Genomic DNA, 20,515 nt, shown 5'->3' on the forward strand with positions numbered 1-20,515 from the left:
TGTAGGTGATACAGGGACAGGCAGGAACCTTCAGCCAGACTATGTCAGAGTTCAGCAAAACCAAAACCAAGTGCCCACTTCTCTCCAGAAGGAGTGTGGTAAGTCTGATAGCACAGCATGTATTTTATCCTGTGATCATGGTAGAAGTGAAAGTCTGTACTACAGCACCCAAGGCATAGCACAGCAGAAAAATACCATACCCTGACTTTAGTGCCATATTTAAACAGTGTTTCTATAGAATTAGCCTTGTCAGATTACTACAAGACCAAACACACGCAAAATGAAAACAAATTCAATACAAGGCAGGCTTATAGCCAATGGACAGGAATCCACTGACTCTGAAATACGAGCCACCATTTTATTTTTATTTAATAAAAAAAAAATGTGTTTATTGGAAGGCAAAACAAAATTCACAAGTTGGTAACACAGAGGTGGTGTGTGCTGATTCACAGACAGTTACAGTTCCACAACTACAGTAGATCTAGAACAAATGGGTATTTCACCATATTAACTGAATGGTTTCAAGAGGGTTTCTGCTATACAAACAAAAAGACTCTGGAAGAGGTTACCACCACGCAGACCTCTGGAGTGGAAGTGCAGTGTAAGGACCTAACACCTTCAACTGGTGGTCTCTGAAAACAGTTACAAAATGGTTGGGTTTTTTTCCTCTCATTTCAATTAAAGGAAGGTTCCAAGAACATTTTATTGTCAGAAACTTGCAGAGCAGAGAAAATGAATTCTCTTCTATTGAGCTACTTGGCTTTTATTAAAGGGTATATACAAAAATATAAAAAGCTTAAAGAATGTCTTCTGTTACAAAGCATTGACCATCCCTTAGAGCACAGTTAACCCTTGTGTTCTGAGCAGAGTTGTGACTGCAGCGGCTGGTGTGTAGGGGCGTTAAGTTGGGTGGTAGGTTCTAACAAGCTCGCACAGTGCTCATAGGTCACCTGTACTGGAACTAGATGCTTCATTCCCCATTTAGACATTAGGATACACTGCTCAGCATCAGTCTGACTTGATCCCAAGGCAGCACCCCTCCACTTCAAATAGAATTAACCTTTTGAGAGAAATAAACATATATTATGGAACTAGAGAACATACAACCACATCAGATAATGTCTATTCCACAGGAATGAATGAACCACAATCCTACACCAGGGACCTGGGCTGGGCTTTAATTCTAGTATAAAATGGGGAGCTAATTAAAAAATTTTGCAAAATAAATGGAAATTCTTTAACTTGCTAGACATGTCATAGGAACGAGTGGCCTCATCCAAACACTCAGCAAGTGCTGAAATACATGTCATAGCTTTCCATTTGTCACCATAGTTTTAAAAGTAATTCATTTGTCACTTCCTCCAGACTTTAATCCGGATTTATACAAGTTTAATGTCTTGTAGAAGATGCAAGACATCTTTCTTCAGAGAGTCTTATTCAGGTGGTGGAGGGTCTTGCGTTTCACGCTTCACTGCAACAATAGGGAAAAGAGTTCTTATGCATTCTGCAGTTACCTAAGCTCTCTGAAACATTTCATGGAATGAGGGCTCTATTAATAAGGATTTTTTCCTTTTGGGCTTGCTTTGAACCCATTTTATTACACAGGGCTACTGCAGCCATAGGCAGAAGTGACTTTTCATTTAGCATGCCAATTGTTTTCCTTTTAGTCATCGGTTAGTGTAGTTCTAGTAACAGACTCTCTGCAAAAATCCAGCACCTGGGCCATCGTCTCCACCTCTGAACCCTTCCTGCCCTACAGTGGGTTTATTGCTGGTTCTGGCTTTAGCAGAAGACAGTGCTAATGGGAGGAAACTCAGAGTTGGGCTGGGCCAAAAGCCTGGTCTGAACGGTAAGCCCGGTCTAACTTCATTCCGACCACAAAGCCCTTCCTGCTCTGGCAGCCATCCCTCCTGGGGCATGGCTCCCTCCACTGCCTCTGCCATTGCTCCTGGGGTCTGAAGGGGAACATTCAAAGGTGCAGGCTCCTGGGGCTGTATGAGGATGGGGCTTACACAGAACAGGCTCATTAATGAACAGTTAGAACTTACAACACCACTGCTGAAAAGTTAATCAGTCTATGTCTACTTACCTTTATTGTACCCACTACCTTAGAAAGAATTAAGAGTTACCCTTGGATTAGGGATTACAGGCTACAGTCAACAGGACAAAAGCACTATCAAGTCCACAGAGTTTTTTAACTTAGAAACAATCACTTACATTCATCTCGGGCCTTCATGCGAGCGATAAATGAGTAACTTTTATTTCTTCGGTAGTTTTCATAAGGGTCGTCTAATGCAACTCCCACTCCTTTGTATTGATCCCATTTGTCTCTGATATCCCCTCCTTTAATTGGATCTTGAATTCCTTGTTCCTTGGCTCCCAATCCACCAGATCCACTCCATCCTGCACAAAGGACACAACATTGAAATCCTGTAACTACTAGAATTTGAAAGACAGACAAACAGATACTTTGGAAACAACTAAAGGGAATATCAATTTGATGTAGCAGGATGGTAACAAAGAGCCTGAAACAACACAAGAACTGTCCCATTTGGTTCAAAAGCATTAACATACACAGACTCTGGGAGCTGATGAACACCAGCACTATCCCTAAACATTTTTAAGAAGGCAAGGGAGGACTCAGTGTGAGGCCAAGCTGCTGGTCAGCCACTGAGCTGCACTCACTCACAGAGATGGAACACCCTGGGTAGCAAGTTCTAGCTGATGCCAAACTCAGGTCCTTGTCTTCCAGATCCTTTGCAGAAAGGCAACTACCACCACTGCTCCATGTTCCATATACTTACATCTTTGAATATCCTCAGGCTGAAGTTTGGAATGCCAAGGGATAATTCCTTATGAACATGCATTAATTAACTGTATCCATGAGTGTGATGCCTGGTTTTGTTTCCTGGCTTGTGTTAAGAGTCCAGAACAGGATCTTACCCATTTTCACTAGCATTTGATGGCCTTTATTTTCTTCTCCAAGTCTTGATTCTGGAATAGTAGGCCCAGAACTGGAGCCCAAACCAGCAGAAGAGCTAAGGAAATAAAAAGAACAAATTAAGAACAAGCGATACTGTTCTGACCCAAAGCAGGGCCACTTACATTCAATACTAACACCCAACAAGCTATTCTTTTATAAAGATTATGTAGTTATAAGGGTGTCAGAATCACCCTACCTGTGTCTTGCTACAAGTGAAATCAAACACTACAGTCTTCCTAGCAGAGAGTACTAAGAGGACTTCCCCTGCTCCCCAGGAAGGCATATAATGCCATCACAACAGAGTAACATTTTCTCTATGAGCACGTACATTGTTTCTGTATCTGCTTTCAATCTTCTTTTCTACCATTTGCTGAAAGCTCACTACACTCAGTTTAGGAGAAAGAATCCTCCTTGGTACTTCTCCAAACAACCCAGGTAAACCAGGACATCAACAAGCAAAAGCTTACGGAGGAGTGGGGCTGCGAGACCGGGACCGGCGCCGCCTTCCAGGCGAGTACGACTTCGACCTCGATCGTGACCGTGACCGCGAGCGGCTGTGAGAGGAGCGGGACCTGCTCCGGCTCCTGGAACAGGTGGCACACAAGATCAGATGTAAAAGTTACCCCAGCAACATCCAACCCTGAGGGCTGGGGTTTGTCCTACCCTCCAGTTGCCAAGGATTGACCCACTGCACTCTACCTGGACTGCGAGCGGGAATAGGATCGTGATCTAGAGCAAGAGCGAGAGCGTGACCTCGAATAGGAGCCAGATGACTTTGAAGATCGGGAATTGGACCGGGAGGACGAGCGACCACGGCTCTTAGACCGACTGCGAGACCGAGACGGCCCACTGCCCAGATAAAAGCAGAGAAACCCCAGTGAAACTCCTCGGGGAAGCACGTGAAATTCAAATACACTTGCGATCCAATTCACATGACACACAAGCACTGGATTTCTGCAGACAACCCAATGAAAACTTGAGTGTGGCAAAAACCATCTTCTGCAGATTAGAAATTCCAGCAAGCTGAAGCTCAGTTAGTCCATCAGCACGTTGCTGAACAGACTTTCCCTCTGCATTTAACCCAAGATATTCCTAGCACCTCCCAAGCAAACAGCATGCACAAGGCAACAGATGGAATCTCTCACCTATTTCTCTTCTCCTGACCTTTCCTCCGCCTCGCTCTCATTTTAGCTCGGAAGAATTCATACAGTCCATTCTGCTCCCAGCCTTCACTGCAACAAATCAACCACACACAGAACCAACATCTGTCAAATTCTGCCTCCATCAATGCAGACGTTCAGGATGTCCAGTGGGTTTTGTAGGGCACAAAGGGCCTGGGCAAAAAGGTCTCACAAATCTCAGTGAGATCAAACAGTGTGTGCAGGTTACAACACAACGAGAGCACTCATTTCAGCATTAGAAGAACCAAGACACAGGCAAAGGGAGAGAGAGGCACTTCGTGGTTCGAGACAGCTTCTTAGGGCATTTTCCTTACCATATTGTTAGCTATACCTACTCTTACCTGTTTCTAGGCCTGTCATGAGATGGTGGACTATAAAATGCCTCAACCGCAGCCAGCAGTCTCTCACTGGGGGGCATTGGGGGTGGAAGACGTATATCTTTAGGATCTAAAGGTTTATACTCATGATCTTCAAGCTGCCGGAAACAAAACAAATTACATTCGTGTCATGTGTCATGGGGTGGCTACCTGAAGAGAGAAATATAGATTTAACTGTGTAGGGACCTCACATTTCACTACTGGGATAAAAACTGGTCCAGAAATAAGGATTGTGCAGGTGACCCAAGCTTTCTCGTGCTATCACTACCATTTTGGGTTCTACAAGCAAAGCCAGCACTGCCCAGGTCGCGGCATTAATTGGATCACCAGGTAGCTAAAACGCAGATCTCATCTATCCACCTTTGTGTAACAGTGGCTGGCTGGAAGCCTGGCAGAAGCTGAGAGTAACATGAAGTTGGTGATGGAAGAGACCCACTTGTTCATCCCAAACACAGAACACAAACATGTATATCCCTGAAGATGCTGGCACAGACGCATTTCCTGTTCTCTGTCGTTCTTTGCATATATAACACCAGTAATGCAAACATCTTTGTATGAAAGAACTCTGAATACCAAAAAACTAGTACACAAGGGGCCATGTCAGAACTGCAAAGTCCCTCTGGCCATCTGAAAATCAGCAGGGATTTCTACTTTCTAAAAACAGAGATAAGATTTTCAAGGGTAAATTAAGTCTTTCACATACATGAGCTCAACCAGCTTTCACTGGCACACACCACTGGAAAACACTACAATTTTCACTACCTTCTCCCTCAGCTCCTGCCCTTGTAACCCCTACAAGACCTCTGGCTAATGGATGCTGGATGAAAGGATTTGAAATGATAAATGTCCACATTAAACTGTCCCTAATACCAACCACATGATTTTGATCTTTTAATCCCAGTAGTCAGGGCCCATTGCAAGCGCTTACTTTTACAAGTGGAGCCATCAGTCCAGCAGGAAGATCAAAGTAGGGAACATTTGGCACCAGGCTGGGATCATCGTGGTTCATGTGCGGGGGGCCCTGTCGCCGCATATGAGGAGGCTGCCCATTAAAGCCATGAGGGGGAGGCCCGAAATCAGGGTGCTGCGGCCCTCCCCAGGGAGGATGCTCGCTGATTCCAGGATGAGGCAATCTGTGACCAGGATGATGATGAGGAGGTCCAATTTCTGCAGAGGAAGGATTAAAACGCTTTATTTTGCTATAGGGAAAGGAAAGCAATCAGAGATGTACTTCAATTAGTGCATTCATCCTAAAAAACACCCTTAGAAGATCCAGAAAAGCAGCAGAGCTGCAGAACTAGAGGCTACAGGGCTGCATTTGTGACTATCTTGCAGTGCATCTCCCTCCCTGGCCACAGCTACCACTCTCGAGACAACAGGATACTTGAATCCTAAGCCACTGCTCGCTTAGGGACATAGTGTGGTCAGGAAGTACCACAAGAAAGATATGCTCAAGAACAAAAGGTTTCAGATGTAGCAGGGCAGCTACTGGTGGGATCTTTTTCTGAAGCCAAAATACACAATCAGGGCTTAGCATGGACCCACAGTTCTGTCTTTATGCCAAATGAACCCACAAAACCAAATAAATATGGCAGCAATTAACTCACATGAGTAGGTGACAAGAAAATACTTTGTTTAAAGAGGCATTTCAAGCAGAGGCAGAGATAACAACCAGAGAAGTCCCTGATAGACGAACCATCTGCCGTGAGCGCCAGGATACCCTGCTGAGCTCCCTGCACTACACAGAGAGAAATGCAAGACTGAAAATCAACACCCTCTGCAGCAGGCCCAACAGTTTTCCTAGGAAAAGTTGTTACAGCCACTGCTCAATCTAGAGTCAGCACTGCGTGACTCCTCTTCATTCGAACTTGAGCATTTTACTCCTCATTTTACACATCTGTGTTAGTATATCCCCTCCTCCAACAACTTTCCACGAAACAACGATGTTTTGGATCACCACTACAATCCAAACCAGAGCATCTTTTTCTGAGCTTCCATGTTAATTGGCTCAGGACAAGAAAAGCTGTTCTCCCTACTCAGGACCACAACTCTTCAAACAAGTAACAAACTCAAAAGGAAACAAACCAACCCAAAGGAGCAATCTCTACTGAAGAAGTTAATCACAATAAGCTCTAATCCATTGGTTTTCCCATGTTTTCTGGACTTCAGGAAACGAGAATCTTTTAAGCTTACAATAGCAACTCCTACACAGAAACGGAATTGCTCTTTAAGTGCCTTATACAGAACCACAGTGATCTTTAGCCTTTACATTGATGAGGATCATTCTGGAATAATCATAACTTCTGCGTGTGAAATAGAAACTACATCAGGGCAGAACTACACTGGACTTCACAAGGGAGCCTGCTGCCAACTCAGAGCTGACCAGGCCAGGCAAGCAGTGTCCTGACTACGCTTTATAACCCCATGTTCTAGCAAGAGAGCAAACCAAACAAGGAAGGAGAACTGGAGCTGACTGTTTTTACTGCCACTACCAAGCCACACAATGTTAAGGCAGATAATTGGAGCTTTCCAGTAAAAATAAAGAGAAAATAAAAGAAGGGCATAGAATGTATGCACAAGAACAACTGTTCCCAGCCTGTCCTCCTGACTTCCTCATGTGCAGGAGGCTGAATTTACAACCTTTAAGCTTACTACTTTGAAAGTGAAACAGTCACAAAAGGGTGATGATCAGCTGGTGGAGATGCTGACTTGAGTTTGAACTACAGGCTCTAGTTATCTGCATCCATTAGGGAAGGAAGACTCCAAAAGCAAGGAAGCATCCAACTCTTATTTCCTACCAAGTTGTTAGCAATGGCTTCCCAAACCCCCAAACTCAGCATTTCTCAGGAAAACCACAACAGTCCACCAAGGATAAGCTGTCACCCCAAAGCACTGAATAATCTCGTAACGGCAATCAGCATCGCAAGGTAAGAAAACCTGGCCTGGTACACACTTTACCTTGAGGAAAATCCCCCTGGGGGTAATCAAAACGATGAGGATAAGGAGGCCTTTCAAAGGGATGGCGAGGTGGAAAATCATCCTGCATGAAGCGAGGTGGAAAGCGGTTGAAATTATGCGGATGCGGGGGCTGGTTGAATTGGGGATGTTGCTGATGTGGAGGAAATGGGCCTCTGAAGTGAGGTGGCCGCTGCATTCGAAATGGAGGTTCCCTTTGACCCCCACCCCATGGAGGTTGTTCATGCTGGTTGTTCCACGGGGCTTCAAACTGGTTGTTCCAAGAAGGATCGGGCTGGTTGTTCCAAGGTGTCTCTCGCTGATTGTTCCAGCCTTGATCTCTCTGCTCGTTCCACATTCCTTCATGGTTGTTATTCCACGGAGGACAATGAGGTGGTCCCTGGTGGGGAAGCAAGGAAGCCTGGTCATCAGGCTACAAAAGTTAAGGTGGCAAGAAAAACCAATCTCCCCCTTTTAAATAATAAATACAAATAAATACAGCCTGTAGGCAACACACATAAGTGAAAGAACTTGCTGTCCGAACAACCACAGCTTCAGAGAAGAGACAGGAAAAGACCAAACTGTTACTGAACCAAACAGTTCCATACTCAAGACAGTAATTCTTGTTCTGCTTGTCCATAGGGAAAGCGTGAGGGCTGACAAAGTGAAGTACAATTTATACTTTGCCTTTATCTGAGCTCAGAATGAGAAAGCTTGGAATTTGAATCTGGATTTGTAACTTCCACAGCCAAGATTATCACTCTGAACCTTCGGCCTTGTTTCAGAACTATGTTTCTTACCTGTTGTTGACCCCATGGTGCAACAGGGTGAGGCTGGTCAAACCAGGGTGGTTTATTTGGAGGAATCTGATCATGAGATCCTGGGCCACGTGGTCCACCAGAGGCAGGATCCTGCACTCCAGACCCTGATGTGTCATATTCTGTAGAACCGGCTAAAGGCAGCTGAGATTTAACATCATCTGAAACAAATTGGAGACTATTATAAGCACCCGGGTCACGTGTAGCTAATAAGACACCAGCACACCTACAACAGGCTCCACGTGAATTCTGCTGGATGTGTAAGCATTCCACACAAATCTATTACTGGAAGAGAGGATTTCTGATCCATTTAACATCTGTGGCTCTGGTTCTTTTATATTCTAGAAGACTGCACCAGCCTCAAGCCTCTAAACAGCTTCAGGCTTTTGCCTGACCCAAACCAGCACAGCACCTCAGTACTACAGAAGGAGCAAGAAAGAATAGTAATCTCCCCAAATTGCCACCCACTGACTTCTGCACAGGTCTCTGGAGTAGGTTAGTACCTGCTTGTGTAACTGGAGCAGATGATGGTGCCGAGGCTGGTGGTGCTGCAGAGGCTTGAGGTGGGGGGGTCGATTTTACCTCATTCTCCAGTGGTGGTATTTGTATTTGTTGCTGCTGCTGCTGCGTTAAACTGTTCACAAACTCTTCGTGTTGAGTTTTCAGGTTCTGGATCTGCTGTTGGAAGGCTACTTGTACAGGCTGTACGACTGTTGCGTATTCAGTGATCAAATTTGCCTGATAAAATGAGATCAAGTAAGGAGGAACAAGTTACCACCATAAACCAGTTATCCTACCTGCTCATTCACAGTCTCCTACATTGGCCTCCATCCCCTCTCCCAGGAAGCACATGAGAATGCAGGATAATCGGGCAGAAGAGCCTAATCACACCACATAACTCTGTGAAGATTTCCAGACTACTCTCTGCAGGCTGGAATCCACCATCTATACTAGTGCCTCACTTGCAAATACAGCCAAAATCAACAACATTCATTATTAATGCTAAAAACTAATAGTTCCTGCTGTCACAATTTTTACGCTTAGTGCATCCGACTGGAAGCTATGGTTTCTTTAGTTTCCTTTTAACCAAACATTCATTTCCATAACAAGAGAACACACTGTCAAAGATGTACATGACTGTAGCAGTGAGAAATGCAAACAGACTTTCTGGGATCGCATCAGCAGAGGGGTTACTGAATGATATAACAGGGTTATATTTTACATTGTTTTTGTAATCCCTTGTAAATTACTTCAAGGGGAGTGGGATTAATATTTACCTTTCAAAAAAGAAAGAAAAACATTTCCTAAACTTGTTTTCAAAATAGCTCCATAAATAAGGAAAGGGTTACTTTTGTGGCTAACCTGGTACTGGCCAAGTCCAAGAGCGGGGCTCTGTAACTGCTGAATAATTGACTCGTCAAAGTACCCATTTTTCTCCCATAGTTGAAGAAGCTGCAGAAATTCAAGAGTGAAAGGTTTTGAGAAATGCTGAACAATACAAGAAAAATGGAGGCACAGCACTTTTATGTCTCTAGCTTTGTCAAAAGCCCTAAGATATCGGCACTTGTCTCCGAACCACTGAGGATTCAGATGCATTCATCATTATGATAACTTCTAAATAAAGCCTAGGTGCTTTCAAGTTCTAATTTAAACATGAATTAAAGCACATCTTCTAACAGACTTTATGAAGGCCATCAGGCTAGAAAAATCTCAGGGGTCCTCTTTCACCCTCGTATTTGTGAATGTGCCTAGCACCAACCTAGCCAAGCAAAGCATATGGTTAAACCAAACCCAGATACTCACCCTGGCAATTTTCTGTTGCTTATCCTCTTCCACTGCTAGGAAACTTGTACAATAAATAGGCACTACCACCTTCTGCAAAGCAGCCAGGAGATCTCGTGCTTGCTTCCGCTGGCTTCAAAAAAGGAATGGGAAGAGAAGAGTTACTGCCTTTCACTGTAACACTCAGAGCATCGTAACACTGAATCCATCTCAGCTCCTGCTGCACTAAAAGTAACAGAGTAATAAAATAGAGAGGTCTCTCCTTCACATTTTTACTGTAAAGTCTTGTCTGGAGGAAAAACACACACACAAAAGCTGAATTCCATTATTAAAGCACTAGATCTTTGTGCCAGCTATGGACTTCTTAAAACAGCTGCTGAAATATAAAAAGTGACTGGTCAAACTAACAACCTAACAGAGAGTTTCACCAGATTCATCACAACAGCAAACTGAAACCCACAATTTAAGTCTTACCAGTGATGCAATACATCATTGATTAAATAGATGAGATGTAACCGAAGCTCAAAGTGAGCTCCCTCTGCCGTGATGCGGTTCCGCAAGTGCCCAGCCATCAGTTCGCAGTGTGCAGGAGACTTTGCATTACTGAACATCCAGTTCTTGCCAGCCTTTGAAAAGCACATGTAAATACTGTAAGTTAATCGAATGCATTCACATCATACAGACTTCTTAGAACTCTGATATAACTGCAAGAGGGAAGTTTTCAGGTTAACAGCTACAATCTCACCGACCACCCAACACAACAATGAACTACACAACCTCAAAATTCATGTTACACTTAATCCACAACCACAGTGACTGTTCAGATGTAGGTCACTTACTGAGATTGCATCTTTTGTACAAGTGTCAATTATTGGCTGCAACAAGTTGTCAAATTCGTTCATATCTAACTGGGTTTCCTCCAAAACTTTCTGCATTTGTTGCTCAATTGCAAGAGCTACTGCTGATGTGACTTGTTCCTGAAACAAAAAGTAGGATAAAGTAAGACGGAATTATCTCCCATCCAATATGCTTTTCAAGAACTATGCTGCTGTGTCACTGTCCTCTTAGCCACATGTAGCTAGCTCAAAGACAACCACAAATGTGTCGGTTACTTGGTTTTAAGAAATAAAGATTCTCCTCATTCTTCAGGAAAAGTCCAGTTCATGCCCACCCTGTAGTTTTAACAGCAGAACATCTCCTGCAAAAGCCCATTAGTTCAAAGCACGCAGTCCCCTCCTACCCCTCGTCAGCATCCACCTTAGAATACGCCAAGCTGGAACATCCCGCAGTTTCCAGCAAACTGCAGCATTAAGCAAAGATTAAAGCAGTCACCATTTATTCCACCTTGCAAACCCACCAAGGTTTTCTGTACAGTAAATAAACTGCTTTAATCAAAGATGGCTCTTGCTAGTACATGAGATAGATCTGTTCCAAGGAGACGATGGTAGCTGCCACAGAACAAAAATAAGCAAAGCAATGCTCCTTCTCCTCCCAAAACACATGAAGCAGCCACCACTAATCAGAAGGAAACCTTCCTTTCTCCCTTTGCTCCTAATTTCTACATCCACTGGCAGTCCTGGATGAACCAGGGGAGTGCTTCTCTTCAACCAACCTGTCTCATCGCAAGGAGATGCTGCTCCTGCTGCTGCAGGTTCCACTGGCTCTGCTGGATAAGCTCCTCCACGGAAGGAGTGCCCTGAGGAGCTGGGATAGGTGCAGCCGGTGCGAGAGATGGCTGTGGCAGTGGCTGGATCTGCGCAGTGGCCTCAATATCTTGACTTTGCTTGCACAACACTATCAGACAAAGTAAACTTGTAAAGTAACCCTCGCAGAGAAACCTGCTACCACCAGCCCACGTGAAAACCGCACTGGTTCCAAAACAGACCCTTGCTCTCTACGTAACTGCTTAAGGCAAAATAAGAACCGTGCAGTTGAGGGTGGACAGTGCAGAAGAGGAGCATCAGCAACTCCTCGGGCGCTGCGAGGGGAATGACTCCAACACACGAGCAGCCCCCGGCGCTGCTGCGCTGAACACCCGGCTCTCGAGGGCCCTGCGGGCGCTGAACTCTCCGCGCAGCCGGTGCCCGCGGCCGGCCAGGCCCGCACCGCAGGCGGGGGGCGTCGGGAGCCGTGAGCAGGGCTCAGCCAACCGCCCTCATGGCGCTCAGAGGACGGGAAGCGGCTGCGAGGCACAGCGAGGCCGGGGAGGGCACAAAGCGGCTCCACCGGCCGGGGCCGGGCACCGGGGGAGCCGAGCCCGCCGCGGCCCCCACTCACGCTGCTGCTGCTCCAGGGCCAGCTTGTACTTGTAGTAACCGTAGAAGTCGCCCCCGAAGAGGAAGGAGAATTTGGGGTTCTCCTTCTGCTTCTCCATCGTCATCTTCTCGAACTCGGGCCCGTTCCGCGCCACGAACTGCGCCAGCTTGTCGATGACATTCCGCAGCTCCTGGTCTGTGGGGACACAGCGCCGTCAGCCCCCACCGCGGGCCCATTCCCCTCCCCGCACCCCCGCTCCCCCCGAGGCCGCGCTCACCGTCGGGCGGCAGCGGCATCTCCATGGCTGCGGGACAACGGGGCGCCGCCGGACCGCCACCACCGCTAGGCCGCACCGGCCGGAAGTGCCGCGAAGCGCCAGGCGGTACGCGCGACCGCGCTTTACGGCCCTGGCGCTATGGAAACGGCGCGCGGCGCGGCTCACGTACGGCCGTTCCCACACACAGACAGGGGCGGCCGCGGCGGGAGGAGCGGTCCGGGCCTTGGGCATTAAACGTGTCCTTTACATTGAGGGAAAGCCCATTGCAACCGTATTTAAGCCTTAAACAACAATAAACCAAACGATGGGTGGTTGTGCCACCTGCACATCCACATAACGTGACTGCATCCTCCAGCCGGCCCTCAGCATCTTACCCGGTTATCCCCTGTGCACAAAGAATCACCGAGGTTAGAAAAGACCTTGAAGATCGCTGCTAAAAATGCTCCCGATCTGACATAGCTGCTAAAAATGACACCATGGCTAGAAAAACAAAACCTTCCGTTTATTTACATTGCACCTTTTATCACAAAGGGGTTCATCTGCAAAATGCTACATCAGAAACGCGGGTTCCAACACAAGAATGGCAACAAAGTCTCATTGAGGATCAGGAATCATCGTGACTCGGCCCCAAATGACCAACGCCATTGTTACAAGTCACCGTCCACCTACAAAGCTGTTGCCTCAGTTTTAGTTAGCACTAAAACCACAAGTGTTTTGCCAGGTGATAGAGACACTCTCATCACTACTGGGTACCAAAACAGAATCAGTGAGGGAAATGGTCTGAAGATCTCTCGAAGGAGCACCAAGTACTTACAACAGCAAACCCACAAGCAGTGGGGAGACATCGGTTTCTTTCACACTGGCATTTCCAGAACTATCCAGGACTGGTTTAGGAAGAAGTTCTCACTTTTGCAATGTATTTACACGTACATTAGGGACTCATCATGGAAATGAAACCATTTCTAATGATACATACTGGTGACTAGTGTCCTAGATAGGGCATCCAAGTCATGGCAGTTTCAAGCCTATGGAACCATCCGGTAATGAATCACACTGGTACAACACGACATTAATCTGATTTCTCATGCGAAATCCATTACCACCAACATTTGGCACTCCCAAAGCTTCCTGCAAGTGAAACACCCAAACAGACCCCCTTTACCTTGACTTAATAACAGGGTCATTATACACCATTGTCCAGATACACCCTTTTTATTCCAGTGTTTCCATACTTTCTACAGACCTATGTACAGAGTTAAATACGCCATTAATTTACAAACCATGTTAAAACAAACATTCCACCTTGCCAAACAAAATCTCACAGCGGGCCAGGATTAAAATATATATTACAACAGTATCAGAAACTTCCTTCACCTGGATGTGGGCAATATTGCTTAAGGACTCAGACTGAGGTACTAAAGAAACCACCTCTTGTAACCCATTCACATAACCGTTTTAATTACATGTTCCTCTACCCAAAATGATCCCTGTTGACCACAGACCTGGACTAGAAGAGCGTGCACACCGTCAGGCAAGCTCCAGGGAAGAGATTCACTCTCCAGGCCTTAAACAGATGATATCCTCATTTTGGGTCAGTCCCTTTTTGCCCTGCATGTGCAGTGGGTACAAGCTTTCTCTTTTTCTGCTGCAAAAAAGATCTGGTTATGTTCTTTCAACAGGAAGTCACCTAAATGTATTTAATAAAGCCTCTGCTCTGTGAATAAAGTACATGGAGCTTTATTCCATCTAACAATTCAAGTTGTCTGAAGGCAGTACAGCGACAGACATAGCAGAAAATGCACGGATGAACTCAGAGGATGCCTGTACATCCCTGGGACCCCCCCACTGCTCCTTGCTTCTGGTATTTCACCCCACTGTGAAGTAGGAAAGAACCATCTCCACTTCCCAACTGGGAAATTGAGGCACAAAGAAGACAATTAAGTGTCTGCAGGAGTTCAGTAGTTTACAGCTCGCACCCTTTGCAAGCAGTTGGAGAACTTCAGCCCCTCTTAAAAACCTCAGCCTAAATATCTTGTCCTCAAATCAGTCTTTTGCAGAGCCAGAACCAAATCCAAACCCTGAGTCCATACAATCCTTTTTGCACTTCTGCAAAAGCACTTAAATATTGGGAGGTGAGCCTTAGAAAGATACGTTTTGCACTTCCTCTTATTAAAAAGAAATCATTATATATAAATTAATACTGGAACAGGCAAAAGAAGTTTAATCTGTAAGAATGCTTTTCCTCATTATCCTGTCCTTGTTAAGCTGGGTGAGGGAATACTTCATTTCGATTTCCTAAACTAAAAGCTCCAGTTCTAAGCTCACATGAACAGATTCAACACCAATCGAGTCAAGGAGGTTCTGCTCACAAACATTAGTAGCATATTTAACTCGCCTCTGATGTTTCAGATAGGATCATTTCCTCTTTTGGACTGTGTGGTGGAAGGCAGGTTCCACAATTACCTCCACAGTCAGCCAAAAGAATAAGATCAGGTTGACTCGGCACTTAAAAATAAATTCTTTATTATCCAGAAGGGAGCCAAATCATCATCTTACATCATGAAAGTTTTAAAAGCAATAAATAGATGGAGTGCTCTGTACAACACCCTAGATTTTGTCACTGGTGTCTAATACCTCTCTAGTACTTAATGCTATCAAAACTCTCACTGTACAAGAGTTTTTCTGATCAGAAGGCCCTAAAATCTTCTTTTGCTAAAACCCAAGTCACCTGCTTTCTTTCCTTTCATGCACAAATGCAGTACCTGACACACAACAATCAGCTTGTCTAGAATTAATTAATTCCTACTAACTGAATCAGTTCTTCCTAACCATAAATTAACTCTTTAATGCTGATTTAAATACTTTTTTCTTAATAAGTTACTATCTGAGCTAGGGGAGTTGCAGGACACGCAATTTAACTTCTTTCCGTGGAAAATGGAAGTCAGGCTAAATGCACACAGCAACTCCAACAGCAGTAGTTAAGGAACTTAACAATCAGGGGCTAAAAAAATAGACTTGAGAAACAACTCAAATGATGATTCAAATGAATGCATTCATAATAATTCATAATAAATTCATGTTATTCCTTATTCCCTGTTACGCAGCATATAAGAGAACGTAATTCATGAAGAAAACACCTTAAACCTTTCCATTTCTAAAGCAACAAAGGAGTTTTGTAAGAACAGGTATGAAGCAATTAAAAAAATAAATCATCTTATTCCAAACACTTTATTTGTGAAGGCGTTTTCTGTATTGCCAAGAGCAAGTTCTGAAGTTACAGGATGACATTATTCAGGATGAATTTAAATGATGAATTTAAGCTCTGTTTGTTATCTACAGTGAGTGGGACAACCGTGATTTTAGAGAATTCTGTTTCTCCGTGCCTCAGGCCTGCTTTCTGAAGAGATCAATCATTCTACTGTCAACTCCTTCAGAAACACTTCTGGCTCACCATCAAAAGCAGAAGGCAGAGGTGCAGGAGTAGTTAATACCCAAATGAAGTTTGGTAGTTGCTCAAGATGAATTCAGGCCTACCCTACCTGCAACTAAGTCGATCCTCCTCAAACAGACAAATCCTGCTAACCAGAAGTTCCACTTCTTTTTGAAAGTTTCATTAAAAGTGTCACTAAAACATATCAGAGAACAAATTAAAGGTGACGTTACCAGCATGGAAAGAAAATACTGGCCAGAATTCAGCTGCCAAAAGAATCATCAGTTGACAGACTCTGAAAAGGAGCAGCAACAGCAGGTATTTTACTCTGAAGTTACGTACGTGCATTCACCAGGATCTCTGTACAAGAGCTACACTGCGTGTTTAGTTCCAGTGTCAGATGGAGCTGTTTCATGTTCAAGCTCTGCTCAGCAGAAGTTGAAGGTCTGTACCGCTTTCACTACACATGCATCTTCCCTTCCGCAAAACCTGTACAATAAAATGGCTTTACATTCATGGATGTACTAAAAAGTTTCTGATAATGCTGGGGACACGCTGATATCACAGTCTATACCTGTTTGCCAGGACTCTATATATCAAAACGATTTAAGTTGTAGGTAGTTGGATAGTTTTGCCGGTTATACTGGAAGTGGTCTGTTAGGATATTGGTTCGACCGTACTGATAGTCTCCGTGTGGCGCAAATGCAGTAAGTCCGTTCTGAGACTTCTCGGGAGTGTTCCGATGCCGGTCTAGGTTCACAAGGTCTCCAGTTGTAACTGGAAGTAACTGCTTCTTTGCTTCTTGGTTTGCATCGTATTTTGTCTAGGAAAGAAAGAAGGAATGTTTTCCTCAGGCACCACCTAACACATTCATACACCTAGCAGAAAGCATCTGGTTTTACAATTACATGACTACCTATACCTGTTATGGGTCTACTAGTGACTTCTAACAAAACCCTCATTCCTCTCACAAGCCAAATCAATAAGCTGCTCTTTTGCTGAAGAGCTTGGAGTATGTTACTTCACAATCTGCATTTGTCAGGAGAATGTGAAGATCAAAATTCACATTGTTAGGGGCCCGGCAGCTGGCCTCACCCAAACACTCGCATACTTCGCTTCAGTGACACACAGACCTCCTTGCAATGAAGTTTTATCCCACGCATTCTGTGTGTTTGTTCTGCTAGCAAGTTACTTGTAGTACAAAAAAGAAGCTACTGGGCTGTGTCAAGTGAGTTTCCTGAATAAACCCCCTTACCTTGTTATACAAGAAGACCCCCAGGATGGCTGTCATCATCCCAAGGACGTTGGTGCTTGTAACCGGATTGCGAAGCATTATAAGGGACACTGTGATGACCATGATTCGTTTGGTGGCATTTGCGACCGAGTAACTTAGCGGGCTGATCAGGTTCAGGATACTGAAGGCAATGACATTCTGGGCAAAGTTACAGAATCCACTGATAATAAGCAGCATCAAGGTCCAGGACCAGTGAGACATCGTGCTCTGTTATAAAGACAAACATTACAAGGGAAAAAATTATCTCAGGTTGCAGATAAGAGACGAAGAAACACAAATACAACTTGAGTCATTTCTTACTTGCCACTGATAGAAGAATGTCTGCAACTTAACTCTAAAGAGGCACCTGAGCACACCACATTACACAGCTCCTGACTTCGCAAGAACCTCTCCACATCCCTGTGACACCCACTCAGGTGCATTTGTTCCTCTCTCCAGCTACTGATTCCCGAGATTCACATCACAACGTAAGCTGCCTCTCACCCCAATGCAAATTCTTACAATGGACACAATGCTTATTTTCTAATAGTCTTTGGTGAAATGGTTTACAAGCGTTTCACAACAGTTCCTTCCACGCTGAGGAGGAACTACACTGGAGCCCTTAAGGGCACTTTGTCTGGTTGAGTGATGGTGTGTGTTGGTTTTGTTTGCTTTTCCTCTTTTCTTTCTTAATAGGGAACAGTTCCCCAAATACAACACTTACCAAGTCATTCTCTACTAAGAAGGAAGAAAGATCTACCAAAACCCACGTTGGGATCATGAAGAACACAGCATGGCACCCGAGTATGTTCAGCAACCGAAGATGATGTATTCGGGAATCTCTTAACACCTAACAAAAACCGTCATTACACATGATGTTAGCCTTTGCTCAGCTACCACCCATGTTATCAGCAGAGATTCAGGAGCCACGTAACAGTGACAGCTTTAGATGACAGAGAAATAATGAAATAATTAAATACTGTTACAGTAGGAGTTTTCTATAAGGATTACTAAAGAAAACCAGACATGGAGTAAAGGAAAGGCTCAGGAAGCTCCGAGTTCTGCCTTATTTTCAGCATAACAGCTTTGAGAGGTTCTACAGAGCTGTAGAGAACAGGCAGACAAAACAGCCAGCTGTTACTTGGGGCTGTTTCGATGCAGAATTAACTTAAGAGGATATATGGACTGGAAAACACAATCATTCTGGGCTGCTGCCCCATGTGATGAACAGCAAAACCCTCACCTTCTTCGAGAAGATGTTCTGAAGTGAGAAACACAGTGTAGCAGCAAGCGCGCTGATCAGCCCCCACATGTCAAAGGAAAGCTCCGTGACGGTGGCCAACAGGACACCGGTTATTATGGGGATCAGAGACAAGTACACCTGGAAGAGGAACAGAGAGGAGCGCCTTACAGCTACGAACTTTCATTGCCACTGAGTTTACACCGAATGCTGACGTGGGGAGGAAAAGAGAAGGAAGAATAAAGAGACAGAACCAGGGGTCAACTTTTATACTACTGGAATTCAAGGAATTTCTGCCCTGTGAGGGTGCTGAGGCGCTGGCACAGGGTGCCCAGAGAAGCTGTGGCTGCCCCATCCCTGGCAGTGTTCAAGGCCAGGTTGGACACAGGGGCTTGGAGCAAGCTGCTCCAGTGGAAGGTGTCCCTGCCCGTGGCAGGGGTTGGAGCTGGAGGAGCTTTAAGTTCTCTTCCAACCCCCCAAACCAGGCTGGGATCCTGTGATATTCTGATTGTAGAGATGGCTCCCGCAGCTTATTTTGAATGGAAAATCTGCTTTATCTCATTTCAATCACAAAACCCGGCCCATGCTTCCCAATCCCAGCCAGCAGAGCACACCACAAGCACCACCAGAAGAACCCACAGCAAACCTGTCCGCACCTTCGTCGTCTGCTTCTCCTTCATAATGATCCGCGACAGAAGAACCACCCAGATCGGCATCGTTGCTTTGACTGGGGACGGAAAGAGAACACTGGTGGGGATGCGAAGCTTGGGCCAACTCCAGTAACCCCATCAGCAGAGGGGGAGCACTGGGCATGGAGGAGGGCCCGCGTTCAGTCCCCCAGAAGCCACAAGCTCAGCTGGGTGTCCCCCCTGCTGCTGTGCCAGGCACTCGCTGGCCGGTTCCTGGTGCTCTGGGACACTGCACCGGGCACCCCAGGCACATGAACCCGGGCCCTCAGGTGACTGCACCGGGACAGCCCCCCCGGCCCTCACCTGTGTGCGCGTAGGAGACCGGGACCCTCCAGAGCGAGACGTGCGCGGACACGGACGCGAAGTACTTGCCGAAGGCGAGCGGGAGGATGTAGCGGGGGTACGCGCGGGGCGGCAGCTGGGCCGGGCCGGCGGGCGGCACCCGCCATGCGCGCAGCAGCGGCGGCAGGAGCCCGCAGAGCCCCAGGATGTGGAACAAGGAGACGGTGACGGGCCGCGGGAAGCCGCCCAGCAGCAGCTTGTTCACCACGTTCCCGCCCGCGCTCAGCCCGTACCAGGCCAGGCACAGCGCCGACACCCGCGCCCCCTCCCGCAGCGCCGGCCCGCGCCCCCCCCGCCCCGGCGCCGGCGCCGCCGCCGCCGCCCCGGCTCCGCCCGGAGCCGCCAGCGGGGCCGCCATGGCTGCGCGCGCCGGTGGAACGTCACCGCCGCCAACGCGTCGCTTCCCGGGGCGGGGCCGCGCCTCAGCGCTACGGGTGCCGGCAGCCGGGGTGACGTCACTTCCGACGCGGCGCGGCCCGCGGGGCCCACAGCGCTCCCGGTGCGGCCTCAGCGCAGGGGGGACGGAGCCTGGGCCCGGCCGGCGCGGGGGGACCGGACACGCACAAAGCCCTGGATTTGCTCTCTTTGGAGCACGGTGGAGGCCTCGCGTGGAAGCGGAAAGGGCGGCGGAGGAGCAAAGGTCACGAATCGGTGACCCCGGGCTTTAAAGCCACCTCCGGTGCCTGCAGTGAGGGGTTCAGGGCCCATTTCCTCCACAGGCTCTGTAAGGAGCCGCCTGTGCACCTCGAGAACCCCACACGTCCGGTAACGGCGTCAGCCACCGACAGGAGAGGGCAGGGCATTGACCTGAGTTCCAACTTGTGTAAGTCAGGAGCAGAGAACCGGAGTTGAGGCAAGAACGAGAGCACAGAGCACGCACAGGGGGTAAAACGTCTTTGGAACTTGCTTACA

General features: G+C 46.5%; 2 protein-coding genes across 6 annotated transcripts; both read right to left on the reverse strand.

The window, feature by feature from the left end:
• Positions 1-146: 146 nt before the first annotated feature.
• Positions 147-16,634, reverse strand: CHERP (calcium homeostasis endoplasmic reticulum protein). Of its 4 annotated transcripts, none has more exons than XM_080633842.1 (18): positions 16,402-16,634; positions 12,374-12,547; positions 11,709-11,890; positions 10,936-11,073; positions 10,571-10,722; positions 10,118-10,229; positions 9,677-9,766; positions 8,818-9,052; positions 8,297-8,475; positions 7,500-7,896; positions 5,470-5,708; positions 4,506-4,639; positions 4,129-4,215; positions 3,683-3,937; positions 3,451-3,567; positions 2,944-3,038; positions 2,218-2,403; positions 147-1,471 (listed from the first exon to the last, which is right to left on the reverse strand). In XM_080633842.1, the coding sequence occupies exons 1-18, from the start codon at positions 16,472-16,474 to the stop codon at positions 1,434-1,436; spliced, it is 2,883 nt and encodes a 960-aa protein (XP_080489968.1). In that variant the 5' UTR covers positions 16,475-16,634; the 3' UTR covers positions 147-1,433. The 4 variants fall into 4 exon arrangements, with proteins under 4 accessions (XP_080489968.1, XP_080489969.1, XP_080489970.1 ...); XM_080633843.1 differs by lacking the exon at positions 16,402-16,634 and adding an exon at positions 12,630-12,992 and having other exon boundaries at positions 150-1,471; XM_080633845.1 differs by lacking the exon at positions 16,402-16,634 and adding an exon at positions 12,630-12,992 and having other exon boundaries at positions 167-1,471; positions 3,683-3,832.
• SLC35E1 (solute carrier family 35 member E1) lies at positions 13,111-19,961 on the reverse strand (the record flags this gene model as incomplete). 2 transcript variants are annotated; one of them, XM_080633846.1, is made up of 7 exons in its annotated part: positions 13,111-16,548; positions 16,634-16,882; positions 17,315-17,560; positions 18,057-18,182; positions 18,576-18,713; positions 19,229-19,299; positions 19,565-19,961. In XM_080633846.1, 6 exons carry the CDS (start codon positions 19,959-19,961, stop codon positions 16,649-16,651), a joined length of 1,212 nt encoding a protein of 403 aa, XP_080489972.1. In that variant the 3' UTR covers positions 13,111-16,548; positions 16,634-16,648. The 2 variants fall into 2 exon arrangements, with proteins under 2 accessions (XP_080489972.1, XP_080489973.1); XM_080633847.1 differs by having other exon boundaries at positions 13,111-16,564.
• Positions 19,962-20,515: the final 554 nt, after the last annotated feature.

Source organism: Psittacula echo (genome assembly GCF_963264785.1).
Source record: "Psittacula echo genome assembly, chromosome: 24".
Taxonomy (NCBI): domain Eukaryota; kingdom Metazoa; phylum Chordata; class Aves; order Psittaciformes; family Psittacidae; genus Psittacula; species Psittacula echo.